Source organism: Pleuronectes platessa, chromosome 3 (genome assembly GCF_947347685.1).
Source record: "Pleuronectes platessa chromosome 3, fPlePla1.1, whole genome shotgun sequence".
Classification (NCBI taxonomy): domain Eukaryota; kingdom Metazoa; phylum Chordata; class Actinopteri; order Pleuronectiformes; family Pleuronectidae; genus Pleuronectes; species Pleuronectes platessa.
In genome coordinates, this window is record NC_070628.1 from 20,275,017 (window position 1) to 20,297,303 (window position 22,287).

At 41.8% G+C, this 22,287-nt stretch overlaps 1 protein-coding gene across 1 annotated transcript in view; it reads right to left on the reverse strand.

Moving 5' to 3' along the window:
• crebbpa (CREB binding protein a) overlaps positions 1 to 22,287 on the reverse strand; it is a 45,345-nt gene that overhangs the window by 9,165 nt on the left and 13,893 nt on the right. The window contains exons 2-18 of the mRNA XM_053418718.1: positions 20,196 to 20,884; positions 13,791 to 13,970; positions 12,911 to 13,151; positions 11,059 to 11,172; positions 8,674 to 8,931; positions 8,233 to 8,332; positions 7,927 to 8,064; positions 7,664 to 7,781; positions 7,366 to 7,537; positions 7,015 to 7,077; positions 6,652 to 6,773; positions 5,472 to 5,684; positions 4,320 to 4,499; positions 3,556 to 3,727; positions 1,881 to 1,999; positions 1,516 to 1,755; positions 1,051 to 1,139 (exon numbers count right to left, since the gene is read on the reverse strand). Coding sequence (XP_053274693.1) covers positions 1,051 to 1,139; positions 1,516 to 1,755; positions 1,881 to 1,999; positions 3,556 to 3,727; positions 4,320 to 4,499; positions 5,472 to 5,684; positions 6,652 to 6,773; positions 7,015 to 7,077; positions 7,366 to 7,537; positions 7,664 to 7,781; positions 7,927 to 8,064; positions 8,233 to 8,332; positions 8,674 to 8,931; positions 11,059 to 11,172; positions 12,911 to 13,151; positions 13,791 to 13,970; positions 20,196 to 20,884 — 3,208 coding nt within the window. The remainder of the gene's footprint in view (positions 1 to 1,050; positions 1,140 to 1,515; positions 1,756 to 1,880; positions 2,000 to 3,555; positions 3,728 to 4,319; positions 4,500 to 5,471; positions 5,685 to 6,651; positions 6,774 to 7,014; positions 7,078 to 7,365; positions 7,538 to 7,663; positions 7,782 to 7,926; positions 8,065 to 8,232; positions 8,333 to 8,673; positions 8,932 to 11,058; positions 11,173 to 12,910; positions 13,152 to 13,790; positions 13,971 to 20,195; positions 20,885 to 22,287) is intronic.

Below are 22,287 nucleotides of genomic sequence, written 5' to 3' on the forward strand. Positions count from 1 at the left end.
TGCTGTCTGTCAGGCTGTGCTGTTTCACTGCTGCGCTGCTCCGCTCTCAAAGTGCCCAATCAAAGTGTGAAAAAAAAAAGGCTGCAGTTACACTGTTCATACAGCAGGAGGGGCAAGGGAACGTGTTGTAAACAGTTATCTGCTGGCTTTCAGCTGCAACGCAAAAGCCATGATGGGCAATGCTGTTTGTGGCCTGTTTGTGTGTTATATTTTCATCTGTCGAACAAGAGAGGGGGCGGCGACACTGGATTCACTCAGTCCCCTGATAAATACTGAGAGAAAAACAATAAACACAAACACTCCAATGCTTTCATTGTTTGATGCTCGTTTGGATTTAGGGTCTTCATGGTTTCCCTCTATGGGATTGGGATGCAATGCAGGGAACATGGCTGGTAATAAGTATTGTTGTGACCAAAAGCCCCATGCTGTGCCAGGACTGAGAGCAGAGCCATTAAAAGTGTCGAGATGACAGTATTGTCAAGACCATAGTTGTACTTCTGAAGCTATAAAGGAACAGACCCCAGGCTGCAGGGGGACATATATAACAGTTCAAATGCTGCATTCCTTGCCCATCAAAACATTTTACGAGAACATCTTCATGCAATATCTGATTGTATACGATGATTCAGTGAGATTAAAATTACTAATAGAGTGACATTATTGTTGCTCTAGTAGTAGTACACAGAGTTGAATTTACAGCCAACCATAATCGCAAAGACTAGTGCAGTGTCTGTTCTAAACCCACTTGTCCGAAATGGGCCATAACCTTGACCTGAGGAAATGATGGTGGCAGCTTTCTTTTTGAAGGTGTAAAAATGACCTGCAGTAATTGAGCCTCAACAAATAAAGACCGACTGCTGGACTCAGTCCACAGAAACCATCAGTGCTGGTCACCTGTTTATTTAAAGTTCACTGAAGTAAAACTCAGTTGTTGTGATCAACAACCTTACATTGATGAGACCGCCAATGCTGTAGAGCACTGGGTGCCTGTTTATTAAAAACGTATTAATATAGAACATATTCTGTGTCCAGACACACACACATACATACCTGTTCTGGTAACTGTAGTATGTTCCTCCAGTAGGTATGGTGCAGAGTTGCTTGCCATAGCAACAGAGGGTTTGGGGCGAGAACTCGTACTGCAGATATAGAAACAAAAACAGGAAAGGTGGTCAAAAAACAAATTTTTGCAATAAATCCTTGAAAAATACTAAATCAATAAATATAAATGTCTTTATTTGGCATTTGAATAAGCCTCATCACTCAGTTGGTGTTCAGAAATATGCAGCTATCAAAATATCCAGAATCACAGCTTACTGACTGAGTCAAACTGTTTTTACATGTTTTACCAAACAAAATAAAAGAGTGGAAATAGAAATAGTCATTGAATTCTTTTAACCTGAACAACTGAACTTAACTGCTTTTTATGGCTGAATAGGAATACATTATTTTCCAGTCTTTCCTTCTCCATTTACAGTCTCTGTAACTTAATTTAGTCTGATCCCTCTATCTCACCTTCCTCCCGCAGCAGTAGCCCAGGCCCTGCATGACAGGATCGATCTCTGACTCAAACACCTCTGCCAGTTTGGAGCAGTACTTGTAAACACGGGATGTCTTGCGGTTGTAGAGCCAGGCGTTGTTGAACATAATCCAGACATCATCGACGTATTGCCAGGGTTCTTGGTATTGGCCCGTGTCGAGCTTACGCTTTATTGTGGAAAGATCTATCGGGTTTTTGACAATGTCAAAGTAGTCCTAGAGAGAGAAAGGACAGATAAATACTTTTGTGTTACAGACAAAAGAGCTAAAATTGTGCAGCTTAATTATGTACATCCACTAACGTGAGAACATTAGGTGGCACATTCCTATGTGCTACGTACCGGAATACCGAGAACCATGGGGTCTACTGGCTGTCTGAAGGGCAGCGACTCCGGGTCCTGCCGGTAGAGCGATTCCAAAGTTGGCATCAGAGCCTGACGCAACTCCTCGGGCTTAAAGACTGAAATGAAAAGTCAAGGAATTACTACACAGAAAGAAACGACTGCTCCAGAAAAAAAATGCATCAAATATGAAAGGAAGCAACATAAACTACTGTAATATATCTTGCCACTTTTTTGGAGTAACATATCTATCTTATCCCTCATGAGCAAATTTTGGAACAAAATATAAAATAGCCTTCACAAATACCTCTAACTCATTAAAAAATAACAAGCAGTCAATTGAGCACTAGTCACTCTGTGTCTGACCAAGAGTTTGGATTATTGCTTGATTTACAATTATTTCATACTTGCTAGCCAATCCTAACTGAATCCCTGTTTGTGTGCTTCAAGTAGTTATCATGATTGTGTGATATCAACCATACTCTACAAGCAGCTGCAGTGCCCCATAAATCAATTGTGCAAAATTCTGACAAACTCAAAGAAGACGCTGCAATCAGCACCTCACTAATAGTGTTGTAATAACAAGTTATACTGAAACTACTACAATCAGTCTTTCTCAAAGTGGAGATGTTCCAATATCAGCATCGGAAAAAACACAGATCCTGTTAAAAGTGTCATCTTGGGCATTTTCAAGTACACAAATCTATGCAGCGATCAAATGCAGCGTCTTTATAAAGCATATTAATTTCACCAAGAAAGAACCTTTACTGTGTTTTCCCCAAAAGCACCTCCTCTTCGCTGCTCCTAGCAATACTTTTTTTAGAGCAACAAAGTAAAAGTGACTTCTGGTAGTGCTAGCTAAAATGCCACATTTAAAACTACTACCACAACTAAACCCAATGTATACTGAATGATATTATGATTCAGTTTTGAGGGGTGGCATTATTGTTGCCGATTATTATTTCTGACAAGGTTTTTTTTAGTTTTGAAGTTGCTGTTGCACTGTTCTATACTGTCACTGCACGATTTAAAACCTAAAAGGTCTTTTGTGATATTATAGAAACTGTGGCTTCACTTCAACAGCTGTTTTAAAAGAAGTACTTGCTGTGTATCCCTAGATGTATTTATTTGTGCACTTTTTCAGTTAAGATTATCAAACTAGATAATAAAAGAAGTTCTGTGTCATGCATTCTCTATATGCATTTGTTCTTCAAAGGGTTTAACATGAACGAGCCACACAACAATGACTGCAATCAGCACTTCCATATAGGTTTAGTACAATACAGGACAGGTGTAAGGATATGTAATATAAATTGATATCTTTTTAAATGAGCTGGTATCGGATTAGCATCGGTAAGGGAACAAATGTTATCGGAACATCTTGAAGCCCCTCTGAAGATCTAATGACGCTAGCTGAAGTTAATGGTGCAGCTGTCGATATTTGGTGGATAGTGGAGCTTTTACTTCAGCAGTTAAAGCTAATGAGCAAGTGTGTATGTAGACCGGCTTCTTATTTGCTAACTAAAAATAAGTCATGACAGTTGGTCTCACAGTTGGCACAGCGTGGGTGTTTGAACATTACGGGAAAAAAAACTCTTCTCACTGAGTGTAGCTCATTCGTAATCAATCATAAACTCAGACACAGATTATATTCTGCTCGCTGCTTCAGACTCACTTTTCCTCCGTGACTGAGAGGGAGAGGAGCCGGCTGTGCCGTTGGCTCCACCCTCTTCCTCTTCTTTGGGTTCTGTCTTTAATTCCGGCTTTTTCTCCTCCACCTCCATCGGCTCGCGCTTGACCTCTGGCTCCTCTTTCGGTACCAGCTTAGAAGCCGAGTCATCCTCAGTCTACAGACAAACGGGCAAAATGACTGGTTACACGAAGGTCAGGTTTTAACACTAAAAGGGTATCTATAACTGAATATTTGTAACAGAAAACAGAATTAGTCTACAACACATTTGTGACTATACTGATCTGGAAATATGTTTTACACTTGAGGATAATTGCTCTTAATTGTCTTGTGTTATTCTACTGCTGCAGTGACCATAGATGAAGAGATGGTTTGTGCCTCAATCAGCCAGGCTGTTAGTATATGAGGAAGCATATTGGTAACTTATAATGTGGAGGCAGGACTAAATTTACAATTAATACAAAAATGCCTTGAGACCTAGAATATATGATGTGTTATATTCATTCAAATCAATCCACACAGGGAAATATCAAATTGTAAGTGTAAGAATTGGGGATCAAATACATACAAATTATTGGCTAATCCTTATGACACGTTGTATGCAATCATTGTATAAAGTGGGTGTGCTTGTCGAATTTCTAATTCCAACCTCAGAGGGGGCTTTCACATGCTGTTTAACCAGCCGTCCAACACTTGGTTTGAAGTATACTGACGATTTTATTGTATTTAACCATGCATCCCTGACTCACCTCCATCTTGCTCTCAGATTTGCCGCCAGCGGCCACAAACACCTTTTTGCCGTTGTGTGTCTCTGCTTTGATCTCCTGGACAGGCAGGTCTGCTCCAACATGCTTCGAGTGCAGGTCAGCGCTGGCAGCTGAGGCTGGTGTGGGCACCCGGTTATCCAGACTGACTCCTGGTTGAGAAAGCTAAAACAGAAGAGGGAGGGAGAGAGGCATAGAGAGTTAAGACAAATGAGGTACTTGCAACAGTGTCCCTGCTTTTTTTGCATGCAGTACTGAAGCTATGACACAGATGAACACGTCCCACATTGATTTCATTGCTGCCTTAAATTGAAAGATGCAACGTTCCCAGTGTGATGGATGGTTGAAACAGTGAAGATGCAGTCGTAAGACATAGAGGTGGATGTGAATGGGTTGGATTGATACATGGCAGTCAGAGGGATGGGAGTTTGCCCGGGAGCAGGCGGGAGTTCAGAGAGGAGGGCATGCGGAGGATCTCAGTCTCACCGGCGTAGTAGGGAGCTGAGGAGGGGGCTGCGTCTGTGCTGCTGTGGGAAGCTCTGCCTGGGGTTGGGGCTGGGTGGGACGGGGCGGGGTGGCACCCTGGGCTGGAGCAGGGCCAGGGAGGGTGGGGGTGGAGCTGCGGCTGGAGGGCTGGGGGTGCGGCAGGTTAGTGGCCCCCCCAGCCGTAGAGGCGGAGGAGGCAGCAGGTGAGGGCGTGGAGTGCAAGGGGGTTTGGGAGGAGGCTAACTGAGGGCCCACTGAGGGGCCAAGTGCATTCATGGGGAGGTTAGCACTCTGCTGCTGCTGCTGGAGAGAAGGACACGCACGCGCACGCACACGCACACAAGGGCAGGCGGGCATAAACGTAGACAGGCACACACAAGAGAAGCAGACAAACAAACAATCATAAGGTCAAACACCACACAATTTGGGGTTTAGAGGGCATCTTGTGATTGTTCCAAAAACAATTAAAGAGCAATTAGGATGAAGAATGATCAGTTAAGATAGTTTGATTTTAGTTTCCCAGAAGCTATTTGTAAGTAGCACAACTTCGTAGCCTCTCTAAAAGCAATAGAATTATCGAATACAGCCAAAAACATCCATTATTCAACTAGGTTCACAGCTCAACACTCCTCGTCTCTCTCCATGTCTCACCTGCGTGACAGCAGCCTGTGCCTGTGGCTGACCCATGCCAGGGCCCACGGTGACGTTCATGGCACCTGTCGCAGCGACTGCAGCAGATCCTGGAGGAAACTGGGTCTGAGCAAGAAACTGTCCCTGGCTGGCCGTCTGGCCCACCATGTTGCCGCCACCATGTCCGGCCATCATGCCCTGAGCCTGGGGCATCCTGGAGGGAGACATGCCCATCTACAAGAAAGGTAAACAAGGTGTAACTTTGGCCATAGCGATAGAAATTCTTCAGAGGGTTTCCATTGACCAAACGATAATGCAAAGATCAATCACAGTACCGATATTTCAGCAGTACTATAATTCAGTTATGATGTATTTTAATTAAATTCTATCAACAATAAGGCTTTGTGAGACTGTGCATTATGGTGGTTGTATACTTCAAAGTGAGACTTAGAAGTGCTTTGTCCTCGAGGAAGTATGATAAGGGTTTTTAAATGTATTAAGTTGAATCATTTGGCAGTGTGACAACAGGAGTTTAAATCTTGAGTGATCAATTATATGTTTAAGTTAATTATTAAAATAGTTCAATTGATTTGACAATCAAAAAACAAATTAACTGGATTTGTTTTAACCTTTGTACTGTCTGTTTGAAATAATTAATACATTACTGATTAGTATCAGGGATAAAGGAAATTAGCACTTTAAAATGTTACGGCGAGGATTTATCTAATTTCTGATCAATATATAATTTTTATTTTTTATTTTGAAGATGTTGAGTTCTTGTTACGTTCATTGAAAGTCTCTCAAACACAAAATGTAAATATTTAAAATGATAATTCCTGTGCTGTTCCGCTGACACCGTCTTTTATTCAGGACCGAAATGAGAGAAATGGCCATTTCACAGTTTGTGATCACCTCAGTCCTGATCTTATCAAGACATGTAATAGCAGGGCAGATTATTTTCTACAAAAAGGATCAGTGGCTCAATGCCTCACTTTAACAGCAGGGCATTTGCATTTTTGTTATTTGACAACCTAGCATGGTTAAATCTTAAAAATTCTCCAAACACTGAACAGTGTTTAATAGTTCAGAGGTACCTTGTGTAGACAGCCACAGTTTGCTCATGTTACTTGTATGGGTCTGTGGATATGCATGTGTGCGTGTGCTGTGATTTGCATTCCCCTCTGCCCCCTGCCATTCTCACCGCTGGGACGGAGCTCATGTTCATTTGCTGTGGATGGTTCATAGGTGAAGCAGCTCTAGCTCCCATGGGTGCCTGGGATATCTGGGCATTGGGCAGAGTCATGTGGTTGAACTGGTTCAGTCCTGGACAGAAGAGTGGACCACAATATTAAATAATGGACACACAGGTGTGAGAAAATGCCACGATAGTGGTGATAGTTTATACATTTCATTAAGTTAAGGGCAGTTTGGAAGCTTAAGCTACACTATAATCAGACTTCTTTAGTTTGACATCTCAGTTATCCTTTCTGTTAGCACATCTTTATTTTCTACAACCTCCTTTACTCGTTAATTCTCATTTTACCAACTGCCATGCAAGACGTACCTTGGGAAACCTGCATACGATTCATGATCTGATTCGGCATGTTCGGGAGAGGAACAGGCCCATCTATGAAACAAAAACAAAATATATGAACCAAAAGATAGCTAGAAGTTATATGCATGAATAACCACATTAACAGCTGAAATGAAAAAAAGTCCAAGAACATCCATTGCAGTTTTTTAATCAAAGAACTACAAAGTTATTCACAGCTTTATAAAATAACACAAATATATCACTATATCAGTGTCAGTGGTGGCAAAATAGTTTTAGGTAGAGTTATAATTAAAACGAACTATGGCAAGTAAACTTTAAAAATCATTAGACCTGAAATTCAGTTACGATATCTATACTGACTCTGTGGCCTTGCGCCCAATGCATTGGGCTGTGCGAGGCCAGGCTGCTGCGTCCCCTGAGCGGCCATTGGTGCCTGGTTGATGATTTGCTTCTGTAGCCTTGATCGCCTCTTCTCCTCCAATTCCTTTTGGATTTTATAGATTTTCTCCGCCAGGAAGTGATAGTACTCATCCTGTGGTGGAAGGAAATAGTCAAGTATTTTGTGGATATACTTTGCTAAAAAGGTGTTGTGCGTGGCCTTGATTACTTGACCAATTCAAGTCATTGCTTAGTTGAGGACTGATTTAAAAAGACCTACTCGGCTGTTAGCTGACTCGTACATGTCTCCCTCCACCTTTCTGGCGTAGGCTACCAGGTTCTCCATCCGTCTGTCCTTTAAAGCTGCCGGGTCAGGGGTAGGGAATATGGCTTGTACTCTGTCACACAAGAGCAGAATGAAGAGCAGTGAATATCTCTTGTAATTTCTACTACCATTATTTCGGGACATGTAAAAGAGGCCAATACGGGTAAGCAACAACTCAGGCGACTAACTTTTTATCTTCACTAGGGGTATGTACTTACAGTTTGTGTACGAGGTGATTGCGCAGGTCCTGAGTGACGTGCTCATGCCAGGATTTCCTGGTGCCTGTGGCAGAGACAGGTGATGCTGTGGGTAGGTTGCCCATGGATCCTACAGCTGAACCATCTGACAGCAGCTGACTGGATGTGGAAAAGGAGTAACAGAGAGGGTGAGATGTGAACAAACAATTGAGAACGTTTAGGCTTAAATATAAAATGTTGCACTCAATTCAACAAATGAAAAAATAAATAAACAAATTAATAAGATCAGCGATATGAGAGACTTAGTACTTATTGATAGGGACTGACTTGTTAGTGTTGAGTGAGTTGGGAAGGGAGTCTGAGTGCAGGTTTGTCTGTTCTGAAGTGGTCACACCCATTGCCGCACCTCCAAGAGCCATCTGGTTACCTGTAAAACAGAACTGTGTGAGCAAATAGCACTGCCTGATTTCAAACTCAAGTTCAGTACATGCATCTTTGAATAGCCGCCAAGTCTGTAACTGATGTGCACTGTACACCACAAAACACATGTTAAAATTACTTCAAGTATTAAAATTAAGGATTTTATGAACCCATTAGTTTTCAGCATTTTTCCAATTTGTATTTCGTATTTTTCAAACCTATTTAATGTCCTTGCAGCAGGGTGTAGATGCAAAGCCAGCCAATACATACAGTATTTAACAGTACAATGTTAGAAAGCTTATAATGCTCATACAAAATATAGAAATAAAATCCGCTGTCTGGACTTACCAAGTGCATTGATGGGTCTCATCTGCTGCGAAAGCTGTGCGTTCTGTGACCCTACTGACTGTCCTGGGCTTGCAGCCTGCTGGGCTGAGGCCTGCCCAGTGGCCTGGCTACTGTAAGGCAGGCCAAGTGCCGCGTAGGCTCTCTGCATGGAGCTGGGGTCTATTGGGGTTGAGGTATTAATGGTGGGAGCACTGGGCTGGCCCACTCCAACTGAAGATATGGCGTTCTGGAGGCCCGTGCTAGGAGAGCTCAGCATAGCTGGGGGAAAAGAGACAGATTCATCAATCCAAAACGTTGAGAGTTCACACTGACTATACTGTTATCAGCTTGCAGTGCTTGACCCATGTTGCTAATTTTATTGCTGCACCAGTTTGAGTACATAAACAATATTTAAATGCTGATGCTGTGTGCCAATCCCAATAAATCTAGTTTGGTGATAACATTCCTGAGATGAACAATAGAACAGGTGACAAAATTCACATGAATTTGACTAGGGCTGTCAAACGATTACATTTTTTAATCATGATTAATCACCATTTCTAAAAAAAATATGTATATTGTTGTCCAAACAGAAAGATAAATGACAAGGGAGATATATACATTTCACCTGTTTTTTTTATTGATGACGAGTCCAAATGTTTGTTATTAAGATTGGACAATAAAATCTAACTTAAACATACCAAACCATAATTAAATGTGGCCGTCTCTTGGCTTTGCCTCTGAGCAAACAAAGGATGATGTTATTTAGATTTTTTATATATATCAAACTCAAAGAACCGTTATCCTAAACTATTTGGGCATCTTAGACTTTGCTCTCTTTTTTTTTTTATTCTTCTTTTTTTATAAATGGTTGAATAAATTGTTCCTTTCCTTTTTAAATCAAACAATCAACCAAATCTTTACACACCTTTACTCAAGTTACTTCATGTACTGATCAGGTCCTGATAACTAGTGATTAGTGTTTATTAGTTCAAGTGAGAGCAGAGTGGAGAAGAACACAGAAACTCCAGCTCGGTGCAAATCAAATGCAGCTTCTGCTCTGATCATGACGCAGCGCAGACCACTGAGCAGCTGTGACCAGAGAAACTCTGTGTTTCACTGTTCTTCTACAAAGTCACTGACCGGCTGCTTCACATGAACGAGCTCTGATCTCACTGTGTGTGGCGCTCTGAGCGAGTGAGTGGGGGAGGGTATGGCTACATGGAGCGGGACAGTCTGCGCATGCGTTAATGCATTAAAAAAAGAAGTGACGCGTTAAATCCACAAATTAATCATAAAGCGTTAACGGGTTAATTTTGACAGCCCTGATTTTGACACATTGACCTCTGGGAAGATGAAGTCATAACATGGCAGCATAATAGAGTAAGAACATTAACATAAGGCTAAACTCTTTGAAAAGCAGTGAACTGAATAAATGAATAAATCCCTTCAGGGGACACAGCATTAGCATATTTCTCTGGGTTCAGGCATTGGTTGGACTAAAAAGACACTTACTTTGTGCAAAGACAAAAATCGGAGGAGGCAGAACTAAGTAATACAGCGCTCTGTTTGCATTGGCAGGAGAGACACAAGCCCCGGCATCATGTTCTTTAACATGCAAGCCAAACGGGGACAGACCAACCCTGGAATGTTCTAAGTGATGTAAGATGCTGAGCAAAATGGGGAATTAAAGAAAGCAAACAGAGAGCAAAACTGGAATGAAAAAAGTTTTAAGTAACTAACGTAAATGTTCCAGTGACTAATTTAGCTAATCCAAAGAAGAAAACAGTCTGTCAGCGCATAATAACAGCTACATGGAGTCAGTGAAAAACAAAACAGAAAGTAGAGCGGTTCTTGTACGAAGTATATGGTGTCAAACTCAGCTCTGTTCGAGTGGGGAGTGGCAGTAAACAGCACGACAGCAAATGGCTGCGCAGAGCTCCTCAAGCACACGCTCTACGTTTCCACCCTCCTTCCCACCATCGCACTTCTGTTTCTTCTGTGTGTCAGATTACAGGCACAGCAGGACCACACTCTTACTAATCGAGTGCTTTAAGTTATCGCGGAGGAGCGTAAGCCTGGAAATAAACTGCCAGGCTTGTCTGAATGGCTAAAGGTAAACACATTCGACACACAAACATCTTTGACTGCTTTCAGGAAAGCAGCATGCAGGTCGAATTCTTTCTCAAGGACTATTAAAACGCTGTATTGTCTCGTGTCATGATTTAGGGAAAAACTGAGGCCTTTGTTAAACGAACCCAGAGGTTGCCATGTCTCGATATCTTATAAAATAGACTTATTCAGTACTATCAATGGAGATGATTCAACTTTTTCAGAGTGTGGTAAAAGATGACGTGTTGACAATGTGTATGTGGCAGCAGGCCAGAGCCAGCTACTACTCCTTACACTGCTGGGTGCGCTTGTCGCTGGCATTCTTCAGCGGCAAGCAGACGGGACAATCGTGTCGTGTGCAATTTTTCCAGTGGGAGATGATCTGTCTGGACGACGCACAATGAGCCACTAAAGGGGAAGGCAGAAGGAGATAAGGGAGGAAAGTTAGCAGGTTATAAAACCATTATCCTTACAATATTCTGTACTGTTCAGCACATAGTGCTTGAAGCAAGTGGTGGGACAATATCACCTGAAATCAATAGAATGGTTATTATATTCAACCCAGTAATGTAGTGTTTACTGAAGCAAAATTTTTACAGCATGACCAACATGGTATTTTATTTCCATTTGAGTTCTTCTCCTTTATTTATCATAGACCTCATAACACCACGATACATTTTTTCTTACATTCATCAATCATGAGTTTACTGGTAAAGTTATATAAAACAATACTTCACACTGCATATAGCATTGCATTAAACTCAAATCAAGGACTCAAGACGATATGCAGTCACGTCATTAAAATGATTTGTCTAGTGGACCTGGGACCTGTAAGGAGAAGAAAAAAGAGCTAAGCAGACCACATTAAGAGTAAGAAAGATGGACAGAGAGTAAAGAGATGTTAAGCATTGCGCTCATTTCCACTTAACCCTGTAGAAGGGAACCCAAACCACATTTCCCACTGCGTGACTGAGCAAACTGAGGGGCTTCATTTTATTTGTGGCCAGACTAATGTGCTAGCAGCTGGATTTCTCACAAGAAATCAATAGCAGGCTAAAATCAAACTTTCTAGCTGCCTGGCACTTTTGACTACTGCTCCATTTCCAATTATGTCTTTAAGCTTCAAGGGCTATGCCAAAATAAACAATTAAATTGTATTTTCTTTGTGAGAATGCCAGTAATACTGGCAAAGACTCAAACATAGCAGCACTATCATATTGATGGCTTTCTGCGATTCAAGGAAAATTGGATCAAATATAGGTCTGAAGCCAAACCAAGCAGTCTGCAGACTCCAGGGTTTCTTCAGGTGAAAAATTAACAATGCCAACAGTCACGAGATAAATGTAAAATCTTACAGATGATAACTACGTGTTTGGAAACAAAATCTCTCCTAACTGTTGTTTCAGTGACAGCGAGAAGCAGAGATCCTGGGCAAGAGGAAATGAGCTGGCATGCAGAGAGCAGCAACACAGACGCCTTTACACTTCACGCACCTTCGGCTCTGAATGTGTTTGACTTGAAATATAACTTTAGAGTCCAAGCAAAGCAAAAACACATGAGTCAGTCTTAAATATGAGAAGCTGCAGAAGAATTTTTCATCACATCAATAGCAATCCCTACATTTCTATCAGACACTTTTTTATGTACATCACTTTTTCATTATGTAAAAAACAGTTTTTTCTCATCAATGTTGTAAATGTTGTTATTTTGGAGGTATTCTCAGTTTTATTGCACTTCTGTGCGTCCTGGGAGATGGATCCCTCACATGTTTCTCTCTACGATGTTTCTATGTCTATTTCCAATGTTTTTGGTAGTTTTTCCTTTGTCTTGCTGAGGGTTAAGGACAAAGGATGTCATACCTTGTTAAATTGTGATTTGTGTATATGGGCTATACAAATCAAATTTGATTGATGCATTAATTCAAAAGATGATAGGTCTGCAAAATTATTGAGGTCTAACAGATAATGACTGACGTAAGTTAAAAGACGGATCATTGTGCCGCTTAAAGCTCTTTTTCAAAATACGCAACTTTTATACTACGTATTTTGAAAAAGAGCTTTAATGAAAATGTATCAAATAACTTTTTAACATCTGGATATCATAGATTTTTATTCGCTGCCTATTTATTTCAAATAAGCCAACTCACCCTGGCAGGACTTGCCGGCCTGGCAGTGGGTCATGTGGTTGAGGACGTTCTTCATGGTGCGGCAGTGAGGGAGGGCACAGGCCCTCACCTCCCCATTGGCCTGCTCCCGACGCTGGCACTTGTGTGCGTGGAGCAGCAGGACCAGCTGCTGCTGGATAAGCTTGCGCTTCTCTGGGTCAGCTGTAGGTCCTGCCGAAGGCACTGCCACACCTCCGCTGCCAGCCAGGGGGAGCATCGCGGCCTGGTGCACGTTGACAAAGAAAAAGGCAGACATGTCAAAGTTGTAATGGGTTAAAATATAGCTGTCTATGTCTTTTTACTTGGGGTGCTACCAATTATTGTCAGTTGCTTGCAGTTAAATGATTTTTCATATTACCAAACTTGATCAGGAACTTTAAGTTTGTTGCTTGTAATTGTATACATCTCTGTAGCATCTCTAGTATTGTATGAAGTTATAAAAGTTCTTAGGTTTCCCAACCTTTCAAGTTTCAAGATTGACTTTTAATAGAGCAGATTAGTGATTCAATTATTGTCAACTTGCATTTACAATCAATCAATCATAGCAAGATCATTGTAAAGGCTCTGCAATCACTAAATGAAAATTATAAAACAATAAGCTTCAAACTTGTATCTTTATTAAATATAGAATATTATCAAAACAGAAACACTAATCACATGCAGACAAACAGACATAAGCTGTTAGTGCTGGGACATAGATTTAAACATCAAGACACAGATGTGTGTGTAATCCTTAGATTATCCTAATCATTGAAATGAACCAACTTCGAATTTTAAAAACTATAACACTCAAATAGTATAGTACATGATCATAGACATAGTGAGCAACTGTATGGCAATGTCTGAATGTGTAAGCACTAACCATGTTTGGCACGCTTGTGACAGCAGCCCCTTTGAGTTCGCTGGGGAAGGGTGGCAGACTGTTGGCAAGAGCAGCCTTGTTCTGGAGCTGCTGCTGAGGGTTTAGCTTCTGGCCCGGCCCTGTGGCACCCTGACTGTAGGGCTGAGTGCCAAACGGACCCCCATTGCTCGCTAGGCCCATCTGGAAAACAGATTTATTGACAGAAGTGTTAATGTAATAGTAAAGCATTATTGTTAGCTTCACAGATTGGCAGGAAAGGCTATTTTGAAATGCTGACATTACAAAGGCTTGACTTAAATTGTTCAAAGTATTTACAACTTTAACATATTGATTTGATATGCTGGAACCGTTTGTAAGTCAGTCTCTACACACTACTTCTACCTAGCCAGATGTTAACATTTATGTGAAAATGATGTGACGTTATCAATGAAACTGTTTCCATAAACAAATACTTTTGACTCTCTGAACTCTTAGAAGTCCAGATGTTACAATGGACGATGATTTTCTTGTATGTTCTTGGTCTGCCACATCTATCAAAGCAGCACCAATGTGCCAATAAAGGTTCCGCTTCAAATGTAATGCCAATTTGTCATTACAAGACCCCCACTGCCAGCACCGGCACCAACATAGCCTGGCTGACTGTGCTGTTTTGGCCTAATCCAGCCCACTGATGCTCTGGCACCATCACAGCTCAGCATGACACCAGCTATTGGCAGGATGGACTTCCACACCCCTCGACTACAGACACACTTACTTCTCCCCCCTCTGTCAAAGTGGGAGGGGCGCTCTTCTACTACTAGATAGCAGCAAAGTTTTTGAATCCGATCCACAAGAGAGAACTCTGGCATTGGAGTAAGTAGGTAAGGGGTTACCTACTCGGATTTTTGAAATATTTATAATTAGCTGTCAGCCACTCTGACGGGTAATTAAGCACTACTTGGTCATATTCTCAAGATCCTGTTGGGTTGTAGTCCAAATTAATTCTTCAGCAAGACCCCTGAGAACTGTCTCTACTTAAGAGCCTCTTCTCAGAAAAAAATTGATTCTCTCAGTGGAACTGTGTTGAGATGATATTATTATATTATCAGTTTATAAAGGTTTTTTGAAACAATTGATTTTTAGAAGCAAATTATTTTGGGTTGGATACTGAACTTTGAATCTTTTAGTTTTGTGCATTTTCAAACGTTCCTTTGTTTTTCTTTGCGAGCGCCCTATGCCACCTTGGGAAAGTTGTCACCCAAACCTAGAAACCTCGTTAACAGGCTCTCCTCTCTCATCCAGCTTAAACCCAAAATGTTTTCACTTCACCTCCAGCTGCTTCACTGTGATTCGCTCTGCATGAGTGAGAGTGGGCGGTACCAGCCCTCTGTGTGTCTGAACTTCGCCTCGCTCTCAGACACACAGAGAAGCGGCACATCTCGCTAAATGTCCGTGAAATTTGTATGTAAATAAACATGCATTTAAACACAATGCGCAATTTATCCAGGTCAGCTAAATTATCAAGGTCATATTGATATATTGTTTGATTAGTCAATACAGTAATTAGCATGATAGGCCTAATCGGTGCTCGGTGTTATGATCGTTGTTACGAAAAAAAGAAAGATAAAGTCAGCTAAGCAGCAGCAGTTATTATTCAGCAGCAGCGCACCACCGCTGCTAAATGCATGTAGGGGAAACTGGTATCGGAAGATTTCTGAATGTACAGTGTTGTTGCAATTAGTTGCTGAATGGTTGTTGGCTTGCATCTACTGGCATTTTATTCTGCTATATTATACATGCACTGGCAATCAAAAATGAACTGAAGATTTCTATGGACATAGGCAATGCCAATTAGTCCAGTGATGGCATGCTAAGAGATGGGGCTTGTGTGTTGCTGTATAGGGCTGGGGCTACATATCGACATCATCAAACGCAAATATGTCAAAGCATGGATTCACCTGAAGAGCAAGCTGAAGCGGGAAATAAAAAATCACCCACAATCATCTAAAGCATAAGTCTCCAATAGGCAGACTGGATGCATTTCTATTCTAACCTGAGCAGCTTTTCTCGCATTTATGATACAGTAAAAAGAGAAGGTGGGGAACAAAGAGAAAAGGAGTGTTCATGCTGATTAGTTGTGAATGTTTGTTGAGATTGTTCATATTTGAAATGTAGTTAGGAAAAAAGAAGAAAAGCAGAAACTCAAATGATCTTTTATTCTTCTTCTAAAATTATGCACTTATCTTAAGATGCCTTTTTCAAAAGCTGTTTTTAAATGCAAACCTTATTTTTCTTGAAACGAGAAGGTACATTTATTTTATTATTATTTTATTATTAGAGTGGCCTCATATGTCTTATAGACCTTGATACAACTACCAGGCTACTTCAAAATGAACCACAACGCATGTATTTTATTTTTGGATGAATTCATTACTATATTAATCGAGTAATAAAAGATAATCGTTAGATTAATCAAAAAAATTATAGCAAGATTAATCGGTTAATCAAAAAATTATCGTTAGATTAATCAATAAGAGATCTTTGACTCAAGTGTGCGTCGTTGGCATTGGTACGGGTATCAAAAACAATACCGAGCTATAATATTCCTTGATTCCAACAATGTCATCAAGTTAGGATCAGGACTGCATACATCAACATGTGACTCGACTAGGAATTAAAAGCCCTGTTACTTCCAGACTTTACACATTGATCAACTTGCTACTCTCTCATCCACGGAGCTGCTGGGAGACCAGACCCGACTCTCGACATGCCAGGCCCGGCTGTATCCCCCGCGGTTGTTGACACCGCTCCAACAGACCAGATAAAAAAGAGCCAGCTGAGACGACCAGACACTGGCAGCCTTTCAACACAGCTGAGCAGGCAGACATGAACACACAAATGCACGCCCCCTTTACTTTGCTTTCTCCTTTCAGCCCGCCCCCCCTCACTCTCTGACACACTCCACACATCAGTAGGCAGGACAGTTGCCACCTATCATCTCACCGGTCTACTGCCCTGCCCGACTACACAGCTGAGATTCCTCCCCTTCTCCTTCCTCCCTGCAATCGCCCTCTGTCATTCTAACTGATTAAGTGGTTTACAATAACTGTCCTCCTCTGCGTGACTGACAGGGCAAGCAGCCATCCAATAAGCCAGAGAAAGCAAGGGGAGTGTTCGCACATACACAATAACAAAGGAGCATGAGGCAGAAAAGAGTGACAAAAGCCTCTGACGAAAACAAATGCCCAAAAAGAGATTTACAACCTGCTATTAAAGCATAATAGCAGAAGCAACACACAAAGACTGGAGCTTGCGGTTTTCTGCTTTGGAGCTGTTGGGGACATGATAATCCCAGCAGACCAGCTGAGGCCTCTTCCTTCAAAACACTGAGAGTCCCTTCAAAGATACTTCTACATGAGCTTCTAATCTTTCCTGTGGTTAATGCAGTTGTAAGAATGAATCTCAACACACGTTGACTCACTAAAAGTCTCTTCTCAGCAGCTCACAGCATCTGTGTGTGTTGTGGTTACATACCGCTTTAATGTCTTGGCTCTTACACATAGCGAGTAAAATATGGCTTTCTACTGATTTCCTGTGAAACCACATTTGTGGCAAGCTCAAATCTGAGTAGCTGAGCGACCCTATGTGCTCAGTCTGTTATACATAGACAGTCAAAACTAAAAGTCTCAAGACCAATCTTAACAATGACTGAGCTGCTGACAGCAAAGTTAATATCAACTCCTTCCCAAAGGTGATGATGAACTGGCAAATGTGGATTGTACATCTAATTTCCAACCGTTCAAAGTGATTGGTTGACAACACTGTGCAGATGAACCACAGATCTAACATGTATGCAAAAAAGGAGAGACCTGCAGTGCAGGAGGATTCATTTTAGTTCCTTGTTAAGGATCTCAAAGGTTTGTTGATGTAGTTAACGCACTGCGTTATGAGACAAAGAGTTGTAATGATCAGTCATAAACAAACTCCTCTCTCAATAATTAGCCAATTAGGATGTACAGCACAAGTAGTTATCTCAAATAGATTTAGAAATAAGTTACCTTTAAACAATGAAAGACCCAGTCTTAATATGAGGGTAACCAATGTAACTCGATTCATTGTTGATATTTCATCCAGATTTGCCATTAATACCTCGCTCAGGGTTATGTTTTAACCCCTGTCAAGTAGTTTGTTTGTTAGTAAACAAGGTTACACAAAAACTACTGTCCAACAAAACTTGGAAGGAGGCATTATCGATCAGGGAAAAAGCGTAGTCCTCTACTCAAAACTCAACAATGGATGTTATTAAATACACTCGTGGACGGAGTGAAGATGCTATTAATTGAAAAGCAGCGCCACGTAGCTTCATGCGTGGCTACTAGGGCTGGGTATTGCCTACAACCTCACGATACGATACGTATCACGATACAGAGGCCACGATACGATACTATCACGATACACGTTGCTTTTGAATAATGACCATGTCCTGCACAGAATTGACTACAACAGTTGTTCTTTATTATTCCATATAACAGCAAAGGCGAAGTCTTAGGGATCGCACCACTCAAAATACTTAAAATTCTGGCCATTAAAAGATCTTAAAAGTAAAATAAAATAATTATCATTCTAATCCCAATAAAAAAAAAAAGGCAATGCCATGGATCTGTCGCTCACGCATCTCCTCCCAAGATCCCCGGATACGGTGTTTTTAATTTCCCTCGTAAGTGCTGAGTCTGTTGCTTGAACATGAGCGCAGTTGCACATCTGGGCATGCAGCGTGGCTATAATGTTCTTCGGACATTACGAGTGCTGCAGCTTTTAGCGGCTTCAGGGCTTTAGCCTCATCTTCAGCACAGGCCAGGTCCGCTTCAGTTAAGGTCCACAGCTCCTTGGCATTCTTCCACACCTCAGTGGAGAATAATTAAGAAACAGTGGGCGTCTCCAGCGCACGTTGAGCGGCCAAATTCAGAGTGCGAGCAAAGCATTTCACGTGCAATAACTCAGCCAGTTTTTCCGGTGTTTCTTCCTTGCTTGTTTTGAGTTGAGACGTGTGCTGTTTTTGCCTATGCTGCCCCCTTTGGCATTATTGTGCACTGCACCATAGGTGAAGTTTCGTTTTCAAGACGGCCGTCAAAGCATTTGATGCCGTATCGATACAGTAGCATCTGCATCGATGCGTGCATCGGCATGACGACGTCACGATATATCGCCATATCGATTTTTTGAGCACAGCCCTAGTGGCTACTAGGGATGGGCATAATTAATCAGCGATCGATTAATTGATCATTAAGAATTTCGTCGATAAAATTCTCTAATTACACATTTGACCACGGGGGGCAGTGTTTGAAAAAAAACGCCACAGTCCTACTCAGTTACCTGCGACTGGCTGCGAGTTACCGTGTAGTTCCATTTCCAAAGTAAACATGAAGAGGTCACGGCGAAGTGTTGCATGGGACCATTTTGAGTAAAAAAAATGACTTGGTTCACTGCCAACACTGCGAAGCTATCCCAGAGACTGGGGGAGAGAAGGAGCCTGCGTTGTCTGACACGGCCGAGGGGAGAGCAAACACCGAAGCCGCGGCTAGGCTAGCCAAGTTAGCACGGAGCTACCCGTGTATCACGGCGACACCAGTCCCCTCAGAGCGGGTTTTTCGGCGGCTGGACTGACGGTCACCAGGCTGCGTTCGCGTCTGACCCCAGAGCAGTTTAACATGCTCATCTTTCTCAACACAAATCCATAGGCTGGTGCTGAAGTTGTATGCGAGTTACTGGTTATTTTTATGAAGCTTTCTCGACTCGGTACCTTGTTTGATAGTTTTGAGTTACATTTGGCAAAACCTGTCAGACCTAAGTATTATATATTTGTAGTTGTTGTTTAACATTGTTTTTTTATATTATTATTATTTTGGAGGAAAAAAAAACGAGGGTCAGTTGTGTTTAGTAGCACCGGCTTCTAGCTGTCGGCGCCGCTGCTTAAGATTACGGCAGCGCATATTTTGTTCATCTTGTAATAAAGATCTCAATGAGGAAACACGCTTTTTTTCCCCACTGCATTTTAATGTAGCTTATAAAAAGTGAATTTTTGAACTCGAAAATATTAATGATTAATCGAAAATTCATCATTAACTCTCCCGACGATCGATTAAGACAATTTAATCGAATGCCCATCCCTAGTGGCTAGCATCTTAACAAATTCATGACAACAGTGAAGTTACCATTTACCTTACACATTTTATCCTGTCTGAGCTTAATATCTGCAAAGCACTTAGACAATGTAACAATGAAGCGTACAGGGAACATTTTTGCTAAACAACCTGAAATGGATGCATAAACACAGGATATATATTTCATACACATTTGAGCCCCAACATGTGCATGCACAAACACTACACTGAAGGGAACTGTGATGGAAATGGATCTGTGACTCACCTTGCTCATGTTGCCTGCTTGTTGGGCTGCATTAAGGGTGGCATGAGCTCCCGTCTGCTGCCCTCCCTGGCTGAGAGTCTCTGCCAAAGCACTAGCTGCTCCTCCGGCTCCTGCCGAGGCTCCCTTAATTGTCTGTCCCTGGTACTGCAGGCCTGCTACTCCTGCTCCTCGTCCTCTCCCAGCTCCAGGTCCGAGACTACCATTCATAACCTGCCCAGGTTGGGGCTGCCCGCCCTGGGTCAGCAACCCGGCATGTCCCTGGCTATTGTTGATCATGTTCTGGTTGAAGCCCATTGTTGCAGTAGTATTGTTGTTGTTCTGTCCTGCTATTCCAGTTGGTGTTCCCGCTTTTTGGGCCTGTGGGGACAGGTGGTTGTTGGGAGAGCCTTGGCCGAGGGGGCTCTTACCCAGCGCTTTACCCAGCTGCGGCCCCATTCCGCCTGGCTGAGGGCTAGCAGAGTTCAGCCCTGCAGGAGTGATGCTGGAGGTGCTACCCGCTCGAAGGAGCTCTGAGAGCTGCTTGTGCTTGGCAGCTGCATCTGGGACACTACCCGCAGGGGTGCCACCTGGCCCAGCTCCAGGTCCTGCTCCACCATTTGAAGGCATTCCAAGGTTTAGATCTCCACCATTAGGGATCAATTCATCTGGTAGGTCATTCTCCAAATCATCCCAGGATAGTGATCCCAGCTCTAAGAGAGAAGGAAGAGATGAAAAAATAAGAAACTTAAACTGGATTTCTGAGAAGTTTGTTGGTGGTTTCAAAAGGTCTCATATAGAATATGTTGCCCATACTCAGTCAGTTAGGAAGATTTGGTTTGCTTATCCCCACTGGCTTTGTGGTCTATCAAATAAGCCTGTAAAAAAGCACTTACTGCCAAATATTCATATCTTCCCCATAATACAGCTGGAAACTTAGCCTACAATTCACAAACAAAACGTTCAATGTCTAAAATTAAAACTAATATTTACTTATTCCTCAGTTGACGCACTCTCTCAATCCACATGTTCATTAACACTCCCAATTATTGAATATTAGCGTGCAGACGCGCTGTAAGGTGTTACATTGGGGCCTTGTCCCTGCAGCACAAGTCAGTAACGAGACGTTACATGATAATAAAATAATTGCTACTGGGTGACAAACACAATGTGACAACGGAGGGAATCAAGCAGCACTCAGGGTTCCTGCTGGGAGGTAGAGGATTATTTGTGTAACACCATCCAGACGTGTGAGCAAGATGTTGAGTGCCTTGGGAGCCTTGATTTGAGTTGAAGTACTTAAGACAGCGAAAAGGGGGGGAGGTGTGTGTTCATTAGGGCTGTCCTCGATAAGAAAAAAAAAACCCGTTTGAACAATCAATTAGTGGCACTTCAAACGACAAAGTCTGATGAGTTGGGAGTGTGTCACCGTTTGTATTTGATGTGTGATAATATCCAGGATTCTTTTCCTTTAACATTATTCCGGTTTGACAATTTGAGTGTGGCATTCTGTGTCAGATCACGGTACGTTAGAACTTTTTACATCTTTCTAGTGTTCATTTCACAGCTAATCTGGAATGTGTGTAATTCTACCCCAATCTGTGAATTAAAGCAATACGACAAATCACAGTGATAGCCGTTATTGATTATATTAAGTAAAGAAACTGCAAATCTTATCAATAAGTAAAGTACTTTACTTTGGATAATTATGCATTGAAGTGATTATAAACAATATAAAATCTATAAACAAATTATACAAGGGAATAGGCAGAACCTGTAGGCGAGGGACAAGATTTTTGTTCCAGAAGCCTTTTGGTATTTGTTTTCTCGTTTGAGCAGGCTTTGTTTTCCACAATAACAATAACTGCAGGTAAGCAGTTCATGTGGAGAGCAAAGGAGGCAGAATATATTGACCAAAATGTATCAGTTATTGGCTTATTAATTAATCTGCATAAGCAGATAACTAATAATGAAGATTAGCCCCAAATATAGTTTTCTGGGTGAATAAACGTTCGGCTCATATAATAAAATAAACTAGTGCGACTCTTAACAGTGTACACTGAACGGAAGAGAAAGTCTTGGCCCGGATATCCCCTGTCAACAATGGCAGCCACAG